Source organism: Phocoena sinus, chromosome 20 (genome assembly GCF_008692025.1).
Source record: "Phocoena sinus isolate mPhoSin1 chromosome 20, mPhoSin1.pri, whole genome shotgun sequence".
NCBI classification, from domain to species: Eukaryota; Metazoa; Chordata; class Mammalia; order Artiodactyla; family Phocoenidae; genus Phocoena; species Phocoena sinus.
Genome location: NC_045782.1, coordinates 13688236 through 13709124, shown reverse-complemented (window position 1 = coordinate 13709124; position 20889 = coordinate 13688236). Strand labels below are relative to the sequence as shown.

The 20889-nt window shown below is 43.7% G+C and overlaps 1 protein-coding gene across 1 annotated transcript in view; it reads left to right on the top strand.

Moving 5' to 3' along the window:
* The window catches only part of VPS53 (VPS53 subunit of GARP complex), a 123964-nt gene that overhangs the window by 98473 nt on the left and 4602 nt on the right, over positions 1–20889 (top strand). The window contains exons 18-19 of the mRNA XM_032616739.1: positions 4294–4442; positions 8461–8530. Coding sequence (XP_032472630.1) covers positions 4294–4442; positions 8461–8530 — 219 coding nt within the window. The remainder of the gene's footprint in view (positions 1–4293; positions 4443–8460; positions 8531–20889) is intronic.

Below are 20889 nucleotides of genomic sequence, written 5' to 3'. Positions count from 1 at the left end.
GCAACGTTGTAAAGTGGAAAGAACATGGACTTTGGAGTTAGTCAGACTAATATCTAGATCTCAACCATTCGGACTTACCAGTTATGCTTCATTAGACCAGCCCCTTATTGTCCGCAAGCCTGTCTTATCTGTAAAGGAGGAGTAAGAATACCTTGTTCGCTGCATAGTCATAAGCAGTAGGTTCATAGGAAAATGTCAGTCATCGTGCTTGGTGCACAGTAGGTGCTCGACAGATGTTCCCTCCTCTTTTTTATTCCCCCCACAGTACTTGGTTCAGTGCTGTACATGGGGAAGGTGCCTAGAAACATAGCACACGCTTGTTCTATGAGTAAAAGTAGCCCCGGCAGACATGAGAGTGTGCGCGTGTGCATGTGTGCATGCCTGGGGCCAATGGCCCAGCAGCCTAACCTGTAGCACTAGACTCTGATTACCTGCAGTGTTCCCAGACGCCACATGTCTGAATCCGGGCTCTGTACAGCTCTAGTCCCGTAATCAAGATGAGTACTTGAAAATTTGAATTCTCACTTAAGGAAAATCGGTTTCTTAGGAGACCCCTTTGTAAGTTTTACACAGCCATGGAGAAACACAAGTTCCATGGTAAACTAGTGTGGAGCCCTGTCCTCTGATCAGTGGATGGGTCAGAATTCTCTGCTCCTGTGGGTTCTCGCCAGGAAGAATGAGCGTCTCCCCGACCCTCCCTGTGAGGTGCAGCCGCACACTCCTCCGCAGGTGGCAGAAACCACGGGCGCTGGCGACGCCCCGGGCCTCACAACCTCTCCCTCAGGCCAAGCGTGGGGTCCCACAGGCTCTGGCATTGTCATCTTGACCCTTTCCTTGCTTGCTGTTTCTGTCACCCCTACATCTTAGTCACCGCTTCTTTTGCAAACTGTTTTTCTTGTTTACATAGCACCAGTGGTATTCAACCCCACCCCACCTTCTAAACAAAAAGTGCAGAAGGAAAAACTTGAAGTATGGAGGGGTAAATTTTAAAGGTCAGATGCAAGGTTCATCTGAAAAAGTTGGAGTCTTACTTCGACTGATGGCTTTTCAGGATGTTTGTTCTTCCAGTGCAAGCTACTGTTTGTGTCCCTTTTGGAAAGAGAACTTTGCCTGATCCCTGTGTATTTCATTAGCTTCTCCGTGAGAAACTAGGCTCCCCTTGAACTAGGGCCAGTTGAGTGCTTTGTTCTTTGTTTTCTTTCTTTTAAATCATTTGTTAACAAGTGTCTAGGAAGTGGCCTCGTATAGTGCTTGGGCTTTAGATGGAGCTGGGCTGCCTCCACTCTGCTGTTGACTAGCTGTGTGACTTCGGGCAGGTGACCTCTCCTCTTTGAGCTTTTTGAGTCTCCTCGTCAATAAGACCGCTGTGAGGAAGATGACGTCTGAATAGTAATGAGATGATGTTTGCAAAGTGCCAAGCCAAGCAGCCTGCACACGGTAGGCCCTGATTTAGGTATATTGGGTCATTCGAGTTACAACCCAAACCCCAAGTCATTGGGATGGGTGATGGCAAAGCATCCATCCTAGGCAGTGGCTGGACAGCATCACCGCTGACGATATTTTGTTCATTTTTTAGAAAATAGTCCGAGCAATGTCAACTTTCATTGTTTTCCAGTACTTTAAATTCTTTTCTTACTTCATAAAGCTGACTTAAATTTAAACTTGGGAATCTACTTGCCTTTTGCCAATACTTCCTTTAACTTGACCGGTGGAGTCCTAACTGGCTTAAGTATTAAGGCAAATCCAGTCTTTTCACACCGATTCCCAATGTGGGCACGTATTGACATGGCCGGTGGTGATCAAGAGGAGATAGCTCTCCAGCGGGAACTTGAACTCCCACGCCGCACACTCCGTCTTGCCCCGGAGCTGCTTTGGAACCGATGACAGGACATGTCACCACCTCCCTCTGTGGTCGTCTTCTGTCGATGGAGAACCGTTGCGCGTAGATAATTGTTTATGAACTTTTTGAGCTGTTGAAACCTAAACTGCTGCCGACTTGGAAAACAGTGGTCGTTACTATGGACGAGCTTTGCGTCGGGTGGAGGGGTGGTGCGTCCCGCTGTCTACCCAGTTGACTGTGCCATCCCGGGGCCTGTGCTCCCGAGCCGCTGCCGAGCTGGGAGCAGAAGATGAAGCGTAGGTGCTAACAGCACCTGCCAGTTCTGGCCTCAACCCTGTGCGCTCATTTAAAACCCCCTAGGATGTTCCTTGCTTGGATGGGTCACATCTCTAAAATCAGATGGAAAAAGAAGCCTCTTGAATAAAATAGAGGAAAACATTACACATAGCCAAGGAATTACAATATAAAGTCAGTTCATATTAGACTTTTCTACCATCTCTCCATTCTTCATTTTTATTTTTTTCCCAGTAAAAGAATTAGAGACCCTTTTCTTTCTGGAGCCTCACGAAAGAAAAGCTTGCGTAAGACTTCGTGTGCCTGGGCCTTGGTTTTCTTATCTGTAAAATGAAGACGGAGGTGCCTTCCTGCTTTGCCATGGTTCTGTCCTTGCACAGACTGAAAGCTTTCAGGATATAAATATCTGCTGACTTGAAGAAACATTAGGGTAAAACATAGAGTCATTTGAGCTTCCCAGGAGCTGGGGGATCATCCATGTACAATATGATTCTTTTAAACAAGTTCTCTCAGGATTGAATTTTTCCTTTCCCCAAGAGCTCTATAAAAATAGTATTTTCTTGCCAGAGACATCAAGGCCTCAGAACTACTGCCCTCGTTCTATGAACGTGTTACATGGTTTGTGTTTGGCTTAGGGTCTTTTTATCAGACAGCCCGGCTCCGTTCTGAGAGGCTGACTCAGCAGAGCCCCAGCGCGGGGCAGGCTGGGAGCTGGTAAGACCTCCCTTCTCCCATGTGTATCCGAGGCGGAAGCAGTATCACACCACTGCTTCTTTCTCCCTTTTACTGTACGTGCTTTCCGAGCATTTTCCCTAGTTCTCCTCAGGTTGTGAGAACTTAAGCCCAGCAGGTCTCTCGTTTTTATTCATGGCCTGGTCAGGGGTCACACAGGGCTTCTCAGTGATGCCCATCTCCCCCGCACCTGCCATCTACACAGTCCCTGCCCTGTTCCCCATGGCACTGTCTTAACCTGTGACCTGCCCCTCGTGTTTGCCAGAGATCCTCTTCCCTTCCCCTTGATTGAAATCCCACATAACCCCAAAGGCTCTAGGAGTAAGAGTCTGATGTTTGATTATGGAAATTTTCAATTATATCCAAAAGTAGAGAAAATAGAAAAGTAGAAGAAATAAGCCACCAAAAAGCAGAGAAAATAAGCTGCAAGGATATAATGTACAACACAGTGGATATAGCCAATCTTTTATAATAACTATAAATGGAGCATCACCTTTCAAAACTGTGAGTCACTCAGAAACCAACACAACGTTGTAAATCAACTATACTTTTTAAAAGTTGTGAGTTGCTATATTGTACATCTGTAACTGTTGCTGTATTATACACCTGTACAATACACCTGTATTGTACAGCAACTATACTTCAGAAAAAATAGAGAAAACAATATAATGAACCTCATGTACCCATCACCCAGCTTCACTAATCTTGTTTCATGTGCTCCTCCCAGCACTAGATTATTTTGAAGCAAGTCTCACAGGTCATATTGTTTCTAATTTCCTTTTTAAAAAAAAAAAAAGAAAGAAATCTCCAATTTGGGACTTCCCTGGCGGTCCAGTGGTTAAGACTCAGCCTTCCAATGCAGGGGGTGCGGGTTCAATCCCTGGTTGAGGAACTAAGGTCCCACATGCTGCAGGGTACGGCAAAAAAAAAAAAAAAAAAAAAAATCCCCAACTCCTCCCCGTGTACCTGAGAGAAGGGCATTCCAGGTTTCCTTTCGTGTGGCCCAGCCACCTCTCGGGTTTCCCAAGCTGCCAGCCTGGTCAGAAGTAGACGTCCCTCCCCTGTCCAGCCACAGCCCCTTTCAGGTGGAGCAGCTTGTAGAAGAATACGATCCAGTTCATCTGCCTGGTGAGGGTTCGTTTAGAAAGAAGATGGCACTTAGATGAGGAGGGAAGGCTGTTTCAAGCCTGAGAGGGACAGGGTAGGAAAAGGTACACTTCACTGTCAGGGAAAAGGTGGGCTTACTTGTTTCTATTCATGATTAGCTCCTATAGACAGGGAGAGACAAGCACCCCCAAGACAAATCAGCCTCTGTGACAGCAAGTCACGGGCTCATTTCCACCACCCCTGCCCCTTCCTTGCTAAGAGGCAAGGCTATCCTCCAGCAGAGGATCTAAAGGCTTGTCCCGCCCTGTCTCCATTTTCAGATGCAGTGGCAGAATGTGGAGCATGTTGGAGACCAGAGCCCCTACGTCACCTCTGTCATTCTTCACATTAAACAGAACGTCCCCATCATCCGTGACAACCTGGCTTCCACGCGGAAATACTTCACACAGTTCTGCATTAAATTTGCAAAGTAAGTCCTGGAACATCCTCACCACTGGGTTGTTCTGAATGCCATGCTGACCACCAGCATGCACCCGATCCAGGTGTCCCCACCGTCCAACTAATTTTTTTGTACCCCAGAGAAGCATAATAAACTAAATTTGCTACTTAAAGTCATAAAGAACAGTAGCAGCCATACAGTCATCCTCATTAAGACAGACAGAAGTGAGTGGGGAGCTCCTGTCATTTGAATTACGTGGACATAATGACACCCCTGCCTCCCCCCAGGTTTGGGTAATGAAAATTATTTTTCAACATTTCATGTATGTATTTTGTGTCTCCAGCTAGATGATAAGCTTTTTAAGGGTAGGAACCATGAGTTGTTTCTTTTGAGCTTTGTCTTACTCCTTCCTCATAGCGCTCGTTACTGTGGCTGCTGGAATATATCCACTTGTGGACATGCATGAGCCCAGGGAAGGTACTAGAAATCGGGGAGAGCAAGTCAGGGAGCCAGTCCATTGCCAAGTAGGTGCGTGCGTGTCTTCCTGCCACGTCCTCCTGTGTGGCCATTTCTGCCTTGTTTTAAAGAGGGGAAATGGTTTGGTCCCTTGACAGTCAGCATCTGGCTATAGCACTGTTTCTCTGGAGACCGGACACCGTGGAGGGTCAGTACCTCCTCTGACCAAGTATCAAACAAGCATTTTGGCAGACTTCGCAGGCGAGGGCCTCAGGAAGATGGGCCCAGTCCCAGCTACTGAATTTAGGTTGTTCTCATCCAAGTCCCAAAGGGTGATTTAGGGCTCCAAGTTTCTGTCTTCCCCAGATCTCTCCCAATTTGTATTCAATTAAGGCTTTCCCTCACAAACGAATCCCTAAGGAGCAACAGTTATGGAGTGGCTTGTGGCGTAAGCTTCAGTTCCCAGTTTGTCAGGCAAGGCTCGCGTGGCCTCTCCCGGGAGGCATTGACATGTGCGGGGCGGCGGGTGGGCCAGGAGCTGACACCCCTCCACTCTCTGGGTGCTCCTTAGCGCGTGTTGAAAGCATTGCTGATAAATCGCACCGTGACGCTCCCCGTAACCCCGGGTAGAAACAGCGTCTCTATAAAAATTGGCCGTGGCCAAGAACCTCCAGTGCGATGCACAGGGGTCTGACGGAGCTAATGTTAAAGTGAGTCAGGGATCCACTTACTTACCTAGTCCCGGCATCCGCCTCACATTCTCTCACAGCCCTTTGCTTTCATTACTAAGCCCATATTGGGTGAGCTGGGAAGAGGATGCCCACCTCTCACATCTGGAAAAGTTTAACCTGTGATCTCATTTAATCCCCGGTACCCTCTCATCATTATAAACTCCCAGCTGAAGGCCAGAACCCTCAGATGGGGGCTGTGAGAAAACCCTCCTCCAGCCAAGAACGATAACTGCCGCCCCTGCAACGGCCTGGAGGAGCCTCTGGCAGTTACGCTGGAACTCTTCCCACAAAGACATGTCCCTGGTCCCTGTATCTTCCCCACCCCACCCCTACAGTCTAGCACACAGAGCCAGTTCAAGGGCACGATCAAAGCCTACTCTAGTGTGAAGTAGTTTAGGTTATAAACTGTGTGCGTCATTGCCATTAGTCATAATGCAATCTCACACCACTTGGCTCTGGTTTAGAGCCCGAAGGGTCCCTTCCACACAGGCCCTTGTCCTCACTCCCTCCTGATCAATCGGCAGGCATTCCCGTAGATGTGATATCTGGAGCTGACATCTCTTTCCTTTTAACTTCCCTTCTCATCTCACTAATGCAAAGCCTTAGATGTTTCCTTTTGCCTCCACTGGGTCTCTGAAGCAACCACAGTCTCTCCTGTTTAGACATCAGGATCACCCCGCTGATTGAAACCACTGTTTGAACCATAAGCGACTTCCCTCTTCCACTCAGCTGATTCTCCTCCATTCAGTCATGGAGATGATAGATCTCTTACTAGTGGTTGGAGGGATAAAATCAGAAGTGTTAAAAACGTCCTGGTAAAGTGCTGGTACCATGCTGACGTTTAGAAAGTGTTAGCTGTTACCGTTCTTATTTCTTATTTATTATTTATTCAGCGTGCAGTCAGTTGAGCGCCTGCTGTGTTCCAGATGCAGAGTTAAGTGCTTTGGCTTAGTAGACGTGGTCCCTATCTGCATTTGCCTTACGGTCAAGTGGAGGGAAGTAGACGTGTAAGCAAATAAGTGTAACAGAGTAGGTTACGTATGAGGCTAGAGGTCTGTGAACTCTGAAGAGTATGGTGGAGGTGACTGAGGAAAGGCTTCATAGGAAAGCTGGCCTTGAGCAGAGTCCGGGAGACGTGCGTGCACTGACCCGCAAGGCCGTGGGGAAAGGCGTTCCGGGCAGAGGGAGCAGCGTGAGCAAGTGCACAGAGGCATCAAACAGCCTCTGCAGAGTCGTGGGATCTGCAAGTGGCCCAGCCCGCTTGAAGCACAGCGCACCAGGGCTTAGCAAGATGGGGCTGGGGAGAGAGAGTCAAGACAGTGAAGGAAGGCCTGTCTGCAGCCATTGCGAGAATTGTAATCAGGGGAGCGTCTTGATCATATTTGCATCTGAAATATCGATAAATCTCTTTGGCAGCTGATGGATTAGAAATGATAAGGCCGAAGGCTAGGAGACCAGTTAGGAAACAACTGAAAGAGCTCTAGTGAGAAAGAGAAGGGCAGCGGCAGGGGGATGGTCAGGAGGGCTGGGTGTGGGCATTCAGGGAAGAGCTGGGAACTGATTGGATAGTGGAGTTGAGGGCAAGGGTACGGTTTCTGACTTGGATGACTGGGCAGAGGAGATCCAGTCCCCTGAGCCTGGTTTTGGGGTGGGGCTGAGTCTTGGATATGCCGGGGTCGAGGTACTGGTGCCATGCCAGTGGGATGTCCAGTAGGTCACTGGATAGCAGAGTGGGCACACGCATTCTGGAAAAGATGTGGAGAGAGCAGGGCGTGGCGAGCGCAAGCCTGAGAGGAGCATTGGAAGAGGGAGGAGAGGGAGAGGCTGGCCAGGCTTCACCTCGACCTCCAAGTCCTTTGTTGCCATGGTCCTCCCTTCGTCGTGGGCCCTGTGTTCTCCCGGTCAGCTCACTCTGAATCTGGCCTGATTATAGGCATTTCTCGTTCCCACATCTTCTGTTCTGCACCAGTACAACTCAGCCTTCCCTACACAGGCCTCTGCAGTTTCTTTTCTAAAAAGCCCTCCTGACCTATTAAAATCATATTCTCCCTTTCCCCAAACCAGCATCATCAATCTACCTGGCCCAGGTTGCCCTTCAGTCCCCAGTAAACTTTTTGGAGATCATGTATTTTGTTACCTGATCTGACAGTTACTCCCTTAGCATTTATTTCCTATTTTTTTGCATTTAAGATCGCATAACTACCTCACGTATATTCGACTATCTTTATGTATTAGGATGTTTTCAGCTACTAGTCATAGAAGCCCTGACTCAGACTGACCTAAACAGAGGTGAATTTTTTTTTATTTCATATAACCAAAGTCCAGAGATAGGACATATCCAAAGATGATTGCCTCAGTGGTTCAGCAATGTCATTAAGGACCCAGGTTCTTTACTTACCCTCCTCTCCTTGGGCCTGGCTTCATCCTTAGAACAGTGGTAAAATGTTAGCTCTAGATGTTAAATCCAAACACACGAATACCCTAAAGAAGAAGAGAGACTTGCCCCAGCCGTGCAATGAAGTCCTTCCCTCCAGCTGGCTTGGATCACAAGCCATGTCAGCACCAACGACAGTCACCAAGGGACCCCAGGCTCTGCCTGTCTGAGGCTGATTAGAATTCACCCCTGTAGTTTAGGAGGGATCAGCTTTTCCCCAGCATCCCAAGGCCAGATTTACCTAAATAAAACCAGGGCTACAGTTAGAAATAAAAAGAGTGGATGCTTGTAGGCCACAGTAGTGTCTACTTTAATTCTCAGCTTTCTTGTAGAAGGAAGTGGGGCCTTAAAAAAAGAAAAAAATGTTTCTGCAGTTCTTTACCAAAGAGAATATAAGCCTAATTTGTCACTTCTTTTTTATCCACAGCTCCTTCATTCCCAAGTTCATCACCCACCTCTTCAAGTGCAAGCCAATTAGCATGGTGGGAGCAGAACAGGTAAGACGGAACTGGGATAGGACTGTTCCTTATGGCTTTTGTCGTAGATCAAACTGCGTAACTTCCTAGTACAGAGCTGCTGTGGAGAAGTAAAATCACTGATTTCCCTGTTTGAGGACAGAATGACGACCTGGCAGCTTAAATTATTCATCCATTTATTGAAAACATTTTCATTGAGCACCTCCTAAGGTGTTTGTCCTTAGACAAGTTGCTTAACCTTCCAGGGCTTTAGTTTCTTCGGCTATAAAATGGGGATACTCACAGCAGCGCCTCTCAGGGTAGTTGTGAAGATTAAACAAGATAATGCACTGAAGTGCTTGACCCGATGTCAGGCATATGAGAAGCCCTCAGCAAATGCCAGCTGTTACTACTGATAGTTTGTTTCCACTGTCAGTGCCCATCTCCCCACATAGAAACATCTAGTTGATGCTTGCCGCAGGCTGTCTGGCTGACCAGCTTAGCAGAGTCAAAAGTACTGTCTCAGCAAACTTCCTGGGAGGTTGCGTGGGTTCAGACACTGACCGACTGTGTCTGAGTGTAGAATTTCAGTGTTTGGAAATTCTTACCTCTTGCATGTCATAAGCACAGAACGAATTCTGTCCTCGGGAAACAGCAGAATAATGCCCCAGCACGCCCAGTTTCATTAACTCATGTTTATCGGGAATCCACTCTGTTCACTTTTGTGTGTGATAGGAGAGGACGCGGAGTGATTGCTCTCTGTGTGTCTGAGAGAAGCTTTAGATTCTCAGTTACTAGGTTTCTGTCTCTAGACTTGATGAAGCCACTGGAACACAAAGTTGACTCATTGGGAGCATGTTTCCATGAGTTTGCAGCTCTGCCCAGGCCTTACAAGCTCACTTGGTGTCCAGTAGCATGGTATTTTCGTATTGTCACATGAACCCAATGTCATATCTATTTTCCTCAGATTTTCTCTTCTTTAAAAGAATGTTAAAATAATCAGCTCAGACTTCAAAGCCCGCACCTTCAGAAATATATCAATTTGGCCAGTATTTACTTCTGCTTTGAGAGGCGAATGAGAAAACCATCTGTGAAACTGGTGTTTTACTTTCTCAGACCCCAGACAAATAGGAGTGGGTGACAGGAGAGCATAGATCTCAACAGGCCCAGCCTGGGGGAGGCCGTGGGTGAGAACTAAAAGCAATGTGGACCTTGGAGGATTCCCACGTGAAGTTCAGGTTTAGCTTGGGTCCGTTCTTGCCCTGAGTACCTGGCCTTAGAAACCCAAGCAGTCATGGAGCTGGAGGCGTGATCAATCAGGCAGCAAAACCATAGGAACCAAGAAGTTAACAAAGAGAAGTTCACAGATTAAAACAGATTCTGGGGCTTCCCTGGTGGCGCAGTGGTTGAGAGTCCGCCTGCCACTGCAGGGGACACAGGTTCATGCCCCAGTCCAGGAAGATCCCCCATGCCGCAGAGCGGCTGGACCCATGAGCCATGGCCGCTGAGCCTGCGCGTCCGGAGCCTGTGCTCCACAACGGGAGAGGCCACAGCAGTGAGAGGCCCGCGTACCGGAAAAAAAAAAAAACAGATTCTGCTGCAAGTCTTGCAGCGGCTGTAATCCAAATTTAAACGAAAGCTGTGAGAGTCAAAGCAAAGACTGAGGCCTAATCTCAGATGCCTCTGCTTTGCCACAGAAGTACTAGATCCTAAATTTAGACTACATTTTAATACTTGTGCCAAAAATAGGAAAGGAGACATTTTCCTGCTCTTGATTCTCTTCCTGATTACTGTATAAAGTAAATTATTTCTCTTTGGGCCCCAGAGTCCACTTGAGCAATTGCAAGGGCACGTGGAACTGAACCATACCAGTATTTGTAATGCTTCTTGCTAGTTTGTGATTTTCAGAGTGTCTTGTGGGATTTGCAGGGTCATTAATTAGTCTTTTGGCCACAGTATCTATGACCGAGCACACAGTAGAAAAGGAATCCAGGGACTTCCCTGGTGGCGCAGTGGTTAAGGATCCGCCTGCCAATGCAGGGGACACAGGTTCGGGCCCTGGTCTGGGAAGATCTCATATGTCGCGGAGCAGCTAAGCCCGTGAGCCACAACTGCTGAGCCTGCGCTCTAGAGCCCACGAACCACAACTGCTGAGCCCACATGCCACAACTACTGAGGCCCACGTGCCTAGAGCCCATGCTCCGCAACAAGAGAAGCCACTGCAATGAGAAGCCCGCGCACTGCAACGAAGAGTAGCCCCCACTCACCGCAACTAGAGAAAGCCTGCGCGCAGCAACGAAGACCCAATGCAGCCAAAAATAAATAAATACATTTATTTAAAAAAAAAAAAAAAAGGAATCCATTTGCACAAACTACTTACCAGAGAGGAAGCAGCACATTGTAGTGTTGGGAAAAGGACCCTAAAACTTGGGGTCTGGTCCCTGCTCTGCTTTTAATGGTCCCTGTGATCATGAGCAGTTGCTTCCTTGCTCTGGACTCAGTTTCTTCATGTTTAAATAAGAGCCCTGAATCAGACTCTCCACACGCCTCCTTCTAGATCTGTTGTATTGTGGATCTAAAATATTTTGAGGGGACTTCCCTGGTGGCGCAGTGGTTAAGACTCTGCGCTCCCGATGCAGGGGGCCCGGGTTTGATCCCTGGTCAGGGAACTAGACCCCACATGCATGCCCACAACTAAGAGTTTGCATGCCTCAACTAAGGAGCCCACCTGCTGCAACTGAGACCCAGCGCAACCAAATAAATAAGTAAATATTTTTTTTAAATTCTTAAAAAAATAAAAATAAAATAAAATATTTTGAGCAATATGGTTCATGTCTATGAAATATAGACATGAACTATATTGCTCAGAATATTTTAGATCCATAAATATTTTCCTTTGAATTATCTTTATATACCATATTGACTTTTTTTATTGTGGTAAAACATACATAACATAAAATTTAACATTTTAACCATTTTAAGTGTACAGTTCCTAGTATTAAGTATATTCACATTGTTGTGCAAACGTCCACCATCTGCTTCCAGACCTTTTTCATCATCCCAAACTGAAACTCCCTTCCCATTAAACACCAGCTCCCCACCCCTCCTGCCCCGGCTGCTGGCAGCCACCCTTCTCCTTTCTAGCGCTCTGAATATGACTGCTCGAGGGACCTCCTATAAGTGGAATCATACAGTATCTGTCCATTTGTGTCTGGCTTATTTCACTCAGCGTGCTTTCAGGGTTTATTCATGTTAGTATGCTTCAGAATTTCCTTCTTTTTAAGGCTGAACAGTATTCCATCACACATGTTACCACATTTTGACCATATTGACTTTTTAAAAAATAAATTTACTTATTTAGTTAGTTTTTAAATAACGTGATTTTTTTTTAACATCTACATTTCTTTCTATTCATTCATTCATTTATTTATTTATTTTTGGCTGCGTTGGGTCTTCGTTGCTGCACGCGGGTTTTCTCTAGCTGTGGCGAGCAGGGGCTACTCTTCGTTGCGGTGCGTGGGCTTCTCATTTCAGTGGCTTCTCTTTGTTGCGGAGCACAGGCTCTAGGCGCACGGGCTTCAGTAGCTGTGGCAAGTTGTGGCACGCGGGCTCAGTAGTTGTGGAGCACGAGCTTAGTTGCTCTGCGGCAGGTGGGATCCTCCCGGACCAGGGCTCGAACGCATGTCCCCCTGCGTTGGCAGGTGGATTCTTAACCACTGCGCCACCAGGGAAGTCCCTAAAGACCTTTTTGAATCTCTTAACTACCCAACTGCTCACTTTTCTCTGTTTCATTAAGCTCTGGCCCGTCTTGATTTTTATGAGGCCATCCTTCCCACTGAGAGCTTGAAGCCTCTTCTGTCACCCAGTCAAAAGGGTCCTCCCTTTGTGCCACACAAAGAGACAGGCACAGCCATTCTCCACAGGGGTTTACAAGGGTCGCCAGGGACCTGGAGATGGGGAGACCGAGCCAGCTCACGAAAGAAATGAATCAGTTAATGAAAAGCAATATTGCCATAAACATCACACTTAATGGTCAAATATAGAAAGATTTTCTCTTGACATTAGGAACAAGACAAGGATGTCTGCTGTCACCATTTCTATCCCACATTGCCCTTGAAGTCCTAGCCAGAACAATAAGACAAAAAATAAAAGAAAGTTTTAAAGAAATAAAAGGTACACAGATTAGAATGGAAGAAACAAAACTGTCATTTTTCACATTTCACAGAGAACGTGATTGTGAATGACAATATCCAAAAGAATCTACAGACAAACTATTAGAATATAAATTTAGTAGGGGTGTGAGATATACGGTCAGTATTTAAATTATTTTTAATATTTGCATATAACAGCAACAAACAATTTAAAATGAAAAATTTTTAATGAAACCATATACAGTAGTGTTAGGAGACATTAAATAGCTAGGAATAAGTCTATTAAAAAATGTGCTAGTCTTTTACACAGAAAATGATACAATATTAAGAGACATTAAAGAAGACCTTTAAAATGTCAGGAAAGCTCATGTTCATGTATTAAAGGACTCAGTATTTTTACTTATTTATTTATTTTTTTGCGGTACGCGGGCCTCTCACTGTTGTGGCCTCTCCCATTGTGGAGCAACAGGCTCCGGACGCGCAGGCTCAGCGGCCATGGCTCACGGGCCCAGCCGCTCTGCGGCATGTGGGATCTTCCCGGACCGGGGCACGAACCCGTGTCCCCTGCATCGGCAGGTGGACTCTCAACTGCTGCGCCACCAGGGAAGCCCAGGACTCACTATTTTTAAAATGTCAATTTTTCCAACATTAATCTCTAGTTGCAGTAAAATCCCAGTAGGAGTGGGGTGGATGTGGGTGTGAATGGGAATTGATAAGTTGATTCTAAAAGTTGGATGGAAGTGCAGAGACCAAGAATAGCTAAAATAACGAAAGAGCAGAGAGCTGGAGGATTTAAACCTCAGGATACCAAGACTTATTTTAATGCTGAAGTAATTAAGCACACAGGGACAAATGGGCCAACAGAACAGAGTCAAGTTCAGAAATAGACCCACACATACATAGACACTTGATTTATGACAAAAACGGCACTAATTCAGTTGGGAAGGGATGGTCTTCTCAGTAAACAGTGCTGGGTAATTGAATATCCACGTGGAAAAAAAATTAATCTTGACCTTAACCACACACCACATAGGAAAGTCAGTTCCAGCAAGGATGTGGAGAAATTAGAACCCTCGTACACTGGAATGGAAAATGCTGCAGCCATTTTGGGAAGCAGTTTGGCAGTTTCTCACAATGTTAAACGTAGAGTTCCCGTGTAACCCAGCAATTCCACTCCTAGATAGAAACCCAAAAGAACTGGAAAAGTATGTTCACGCAAACACTTGTGCAGCGTTATTCATAATAGCCAGAAAGGAGAAACAACTCAAATGCCCATCAGTTGGTGAATGGATAAAGAAAATGGTTTAATCTTACAAGGGAATATTATTCAGCTCTAAATAGAAGTGAAATACTTACACATGCTACAACATAGATGAACGTTGAGAACATTATGCTAAGTGAAGGAAGCCACAGACAAAAGGTCACATAACGTATGATTCCATTTATACGGAATGTCCAGAACAGGCAAATCCACAAGACAGAAAGTAGACTAATGGTTGGCAAGGGGTGGAGGAGAGGAGGAAAAGAGATGTGATCGCTAATGGGTATGGAATTTATTTGTGGTGTGTTGAGATGTCTGGAACTGAATGGTACACTTTTAAAAGGTGAACTTTATGGTATATTGTATCTCAGTTTTTAAAAAATCAATTCCAGGTGGATTATAGCTCTGAAAGTGAAAGATAAGACAACAAAACTTCTGGAAGATAATAAGAGAATATTTTTATGACCGTGGGTTAGGCAAAGATTCCTTAACAAAACATTAAAAGTACCAATCATAAAAGAAGAGATTATTTGGAGTACTTAAAATTAAGGACTTCTTTTTCTCGAAAGACAAGCCATAGTAGCAGATGATATTTGCAATATATGTAGCGAAGTACTCATATTCTAAGTATATACTTTTAAAAATCTATTAACATATCACTTATATGTGGAATCTTAAAAGGAAAAAAAAAACCAATTTAATAGAAACAGGGAATAAAATGTTAGTTGCCAGGGGCTGGGGGAAGGGGGAAATGGGGAGATGTAGGTCAAAGGGTACACAATTTCAGTTCTAAGATGAGTAAGTTCTAAGGACCTAATGTACAGCATGGTGACTGTAATTAATAATGTGGTATGATATACTTGAAATTTGCTGAGAGTGGATCGTAAGCATTCTTACCACATACACAAAAGGAGAGTTAATTATCTTGATCTTGGTTATCATTGCACAATATATATGTATATCAAATAATCACCTTGTACACTTTAAGTATATGCAGTTAAAGTGTATTTGTCAATTATTCCTCAATAAAGTTGAAAAAATTACTTTAAAAAACCCCTCAACAAATCAATTAGAAAAAGACGATCAACCAGTAGAAAAATGACAAAAGATTTGAATAGGCACTTCAGAAGGAGGCTCACCAAAAAAGCCAAAAAGCATATTAATCATCCAGGGAAATATAAATTAAAGTCACAATGATATTAGAATGGCTAAAATTCAAAAGGCCAACGGTACCAAGTGTTGGTGAGGATGTGAAGCAACTGGAACTTTCATGCATCGCTGGTAGGAATGGAAATCAGCACAACCAAATTGGAAAACTATCTGGCAGTCTGTACTAAAGCTAAACATATGCTTACTCCTTGAACCGGCAATTCTGCGTAGATGCCACCCCAGAGAAATAAGGGTGTATGGCCACCAAAGGCATATACAGGAATGTTCATAGCACGTTAATGAGCAGTAGACGAGTTCCGAGTGACAGAAGGCAGAAGAGTGGTCATCTTTGTTAGGAAGGAAGGGAGAGTGTTGACTGGAAGAGAACCTGAGGGAGCCTTCTGGGATGCGAGAAATGTCTCATATCCCTTTTTTTCTTTTAATTTTTTTAAAATTGAAGTATAGTTGATTTACAATATTGTATTAGTTTCTGGTGTACAGCAGAGTGATTCAGTCATATATATGTATATTCTTTTTCATACTCTTTTCCATTATAGGTTATTACAAGATATTGAATATAGTTCCCTGTGCTATATAGTAGAACCTTATTGTTCATCTATTTTATATATAGTAGTGTATATCTGCTAATCCCAAACTCCTAATTTATCCCCCTGCCCTTTCCCCTTTGGTAACCATAAGTTTGTTTTCTGTGTCTGTGAGTCTGATTCTGTTTTGTAAATAAGTTCATTTGTATCGTTTCATTTAGATTCCAAATATAAGTGACATCATATGATATTTGTCTTTGTCTGACTTACTTCACTTAGTATGATAATCTCTAGGTCCATCCATGTTGCTGCAAATGGCATTATTTCATTCTTTTTATGGCTGAGTAGTATTCCATTTTGCGTGTGTGTGTGTGTGTGTGTGTGTGTGTGTGTGTGTGTGTGTGTGTGTGTGTGTTGGCCAAAAAGTTCGTTCGGGTTTTTCAGTAACATCTTATATGCCACATCTCTTTATCCATTCTTCTGTCGATGGAGAAATGTCCCATATCTTTAATGAGGCAATAGGTGTATACATATGTAATAGTTTATCAAGCTATGTACTTGGTCTTTGTGTAGTTTACTGTATGAAAGTTACACCTAAATTTTAAAAAAAAGAAAAGAGGAAAGAAACTAGGCATGTCCTCACCTTGGTCCATCCATTCTTCATATCTGGAACTGTCTCCTCTGTGTCACCTCATTGAAACTTAGCGTTGTATATATGGTCCTTTACCTTCTAGCAGTGGGCCTTTTATCTTGTCTACTCAAGGTTTCCATCACTGTGATAGTCATGATGACCCCCAAGAGTTGTAGGGGCTCTTTAAGAAGTAAACCCCTCAGAGCTTTCCACTGCTGGGTGATGACGCTTCCCAGGCATTGCATGCTGGCCAGATCTGCACCCCAGTAGCCCATCAAGAACATGAGCCACACCACCCCAAAATTTATCTCTGAGGCTCAAACAAATTTGGTGGATGGCCACCTCTTGCCCAATGCCTCATGCCTAAGGGGATGAACTTTCAGCTATTTTCAAAGATGAAAGCCAGCAGATTTTCATGATAAATGGGGCCTTTCACCTTCATTGCCCACAGACAGCTGCTAAGCCTATCAGACTAGCTCCCACCTTTTCTGACTGCATTACTTCCGGTAAAACCTGAGACGAAGATTTCCATCTGTACAGCTGTCTGGTGAGGACAAAATTTTATTGTGATTGGCCGGGAATTGAAAAAGTCCTATCTCTCAAAATATGGGAGACACTAGAGAGTTATGTCTGGCTCATTCAAAGCTCTTCCTGTCACTTAAGACTGTACAATTATTTATGCATATAATATATCTCTGGGAAATAGAAAGTACAGAAAAAACAGGAAGTATCCCCATAAGTTTTTAAATGATCATTGATCTTTTTTTTCCTGCTAGCAAATAATGCCAAGACATGCCTTTGATTTTGACAAGGCTCTGAAATTTTGCTGTATGGAAGATAAAGTTGAATCCTCACTAGGCCTCAAATAACATAGTGTGGGAAAAAAAGAAGAAGAAGAAAAAGACATAGTTTCAGTTAATAAAAGTATAGAAAATAATGTCAAGAATATCAACTTCCCACTCAGCTTAGTCAGATCTTAACATGTTCCCACATTTGCTTTAGATCTTTTTTATATAAAGTAAATCATTACAGTTATGGCTGAAGTCCCCCCTGGACCCTACCCTTCCTCTAGCCTCCCTACATGCCTAGAGGTAATCACTATTCTGATTTTGATTTTTATCATTCCTGTATATGTTTTGATATGTTACATGTGGATCTATTCACAAAAGATATATAATTTTGTTTTGCATATTTTTAAACTTTATACAAATGGTACTATACATATCATTCCCCACTTGCTTTTTTTTTTTTTTTAAAAAATGAAAGCTTCTTTCTTTCTTTCTTTCTTTTTGGCTGTGTTGGGTCTTCGTTTCTGTGTGAGGGCTTTCTCTAGTTGCAGTGAGCAGCGGGGGGGGCCACTCTTCATCGCGGTGCGCGGGCCTCTCACTATCGCGGCCTCTCGTTGCGGACCACAAGCTCCAGATGCGCAGGCTCAGTAATTGTGGCTCACAGGCCTAGTTGCTCCGCGGCATGTGGGATCTTCCCAGACCAGGGCTCGAACCCGTGTCCCCTGCATTGGCAGGCAGATTCTCAACCACTGCGCCGCCAGGGAAGCCCCCCACTTGCTTTTTTTGCCCAACATAATGTTTTCTGAGATTTATCTATGTTGTTATAGGTTGTTTGAGTTCACTCATTTTAACTAAAATATCATATTCCATTGCACGAATACCGTTGATGAGCATTTAGGTTGTTTCCAGTCTTCTGCTTTTACAAACAGTGGATGCAGGGAACCGTTTTTTTTTTTGTTTGTTTTTTTACATAGGCAAGAATTTCTCTAAAGGCTATGAGTGCTGTGTTATGGGTCATGCACAATATGTAGCCTTTTCAGATTGGCCTTTTCACTTAGTCATGTGCATTTAAGTTTCCTTCATATCTTTTTTTTTTTGTGGCTGCGTTGGGTCTTTGTTGCTGTGTGCTGGCTTTCTCTAGTTGCGGCGAGTGGGGGCTACTCTTCATTGTAGTGCGTGGGCTTCTCATTGCGGTGGCTTCTCTTGTGGCGGAGCACGGGCTTTAGGTGCGTGGGCCTCAGTAGTTGTGGCGCAGGCTCAGTGGTTGTGGCTGGTGGGCTCTGGAGCACAGGCTCAGTAGTTGTGGCGCATGGGCTTAGTTGTCCCTAAGATTCCTTCATATCTTGATAGCTCATTTCTTTTTAGCACTAAGTAATAATCCATTGTCTGGGTGTGCCACGGTTTTTCCATTCAGCTACTGAAGGTTATCTTGTTTGCTTCCAAGTTTTGGCAATTATGAATAAAGCTGTTAAAAACATCCATATACAGGTTTCTGTGTGAACATAAGTTTTCAATTCTAGACAAATAACGAGTAGCATGATTGCTAGATTGTATGGTTAGAGTATGTTTAGTTTTAATATAAGAAGCCACCAAACTGTCTTCCAAAGTGGCTGTAACATTTTGCATTTCCACCAGCAACTAATGAGAGTTCTGTTGCTCTACATCCTCACCGGCATTTGATGTTGTCAGTGTTCCAGATTTAAGCCATTCTAATAGATGTATAGTGGTATCTCTTTGCTGTTTTAATTTGCATTTCCCTGATGACAAATGATATGGAGCATCTTTTCAAATGCTTATTTGTCATCTATATATCTTCTTTGGTGAGGTACCTGTTAAGCTCTTGGGCCCATTTTTTAGTTGGGTTGTTTGTTTTCTTATTGTTGAGTTTTTCTTAAAAAGCTTTGTATATTTTAGATAACAGTCCTTTATAAGGTGTATCTTTTGCAAATGTTTTCTCCCAGTCTGTGGCTTGTCTTCTCATTCCCTTGACATTGTCTTTTGGATAGCAAAAGTTTTTCATTTTAATGAAGTCCAGTTTATCAATTATTTCTTTCACAGATCATATCTTTGGTGTTATATCTAAAAAGTCATCACCATACCCAAGGTCATCTAGGTTTTCTCCTATGTTATCTTCAAGGAGTTTTATAGTTTTGTGTTTTACATTTAGATCTGTAATCCATTTTGATTTAGTTTTTGTGAAGGGTGTAAGGTCTGTGTCTAGATTCCCTTTTATTTTTATTCTTTGAACATAGATGTCCAGCCTGTTCCAGCACCATTTGTTGGAAAGACTGTCTTTGTTCCATTGAATTGCCTTTGCTCCTTTGTGAATGACCAGTTGACTATATTTGTGTGGATTTGTTTCTGGGCTTTTTCTTCTCAGTTGATCTATTTGTCTATTCTTTCACCAGTACTAAACTGTCTTGATTAGTATAGCTTTATTTTATTTTATATTTATTTATTTATTTGGCTGCACTTGGTCTTAGTTGTGGCACACAGGATCTTCGTTGCCATGTGCGGGATCTTCATTGCAGCATGCAGGATCTTTAGTTGTGGCATGCGGGATCTTTTAGTTGTGGCATGTGGGCTCTTAGCTGTGGCATGCGGGATCTAGTTCCCTGACCAGGGATCGAATCCAGGCCCCCTGCATTGGGAGTGTGGAGTCTTAACCACTGGACCACCAGGGAAGTCCCTACTGTAGCTTTATTATAAGTCTGGAAGTTGGGTAGGATCAGTCCTCCAACTTTGTTCTTCTCCTTTAATATTGCGTTCGCTATTCTGGGTCTTTTGCCTCTCCATATAAACTTCAGAATCAGTCTGTTTCAATACCTCACCATTTTTTGAGAGCAATATTTCCCTCTGTGTTATCCCAAGTAAAACATTGATGGCTTCTCCAAATTTTTGTACCATTGTCAAAATTATAATCACCATGTCCATTAAGTTAATAGTGTTTCTCATTAATGAGTTTGTCTTATCTTTAGTCATTAATTCTCCTGTCCATAGCAAAGTACAGGGAGAATGAGAGAATTCAGGGTGTCCTAAGGCCTGAAGGGATACCATTCCACCCCTGCTTGATATAATTATGAAAAGTTTTCTGAGAGGAGCAGGCAGTGGTAGATACAGCAAGCCCTGTCCTGAACATAAGATTGACCATCAGAGTTCCAGTAGTGAGACTGTCACCCTACTGCTACCTTTGTCTGGTTGGTGGGCATGTGATTCCGTTCTCTTACACTGTCTGAACAGGCCAGTGTATATATGCCATTTCTGTGCCTGCAGTTGGTGGGCAATCAGGAAAGCTGATGGCCTTCCAAATAATTGGCATCCAAGAGGACCAAAAAAAAAAAAAAGAAAGAAAGAAAAAGACAGTTTGTTGCCAAGATACTGATGTTAAAATTTGATTTAATCTCCTACATCCTCACTAGTATCCAGAGAAATCCAAAATAGAGCAGTGCGGAATTACCATTTTTTGCCTGTTGAATACGCAAAATTTTTATGGCAGTTTTCAGTGCTGATGTGGGTGCGGTCTGCACTATGTAAATAGGTACATTCCATTCAGAAAGCAGTTCAGGATATGTAAGAGGAGCCTTCCAAATGTCCTTATCCTTTGATCTGTCCCAAAGACTGTCTCCTAAGGAAATGCCACTGATAGACCTAGAATTATATCTACACAGCTGTTCATTACAGTATTTGTTATTTATAATAATAAAAATCTAGAAACAAAGTATAGGGGAATGATTAAAAATATTAAAGTTACACACACACACACACACACACCATAGAGTACTGTATAGCCATTAAAAATCATGATTTTTTTTAAAGACTGCCAAGATGGGAAAATAGAATTCAAAAAACTTCATGTATTAAGTGGAAAAAGCAGGT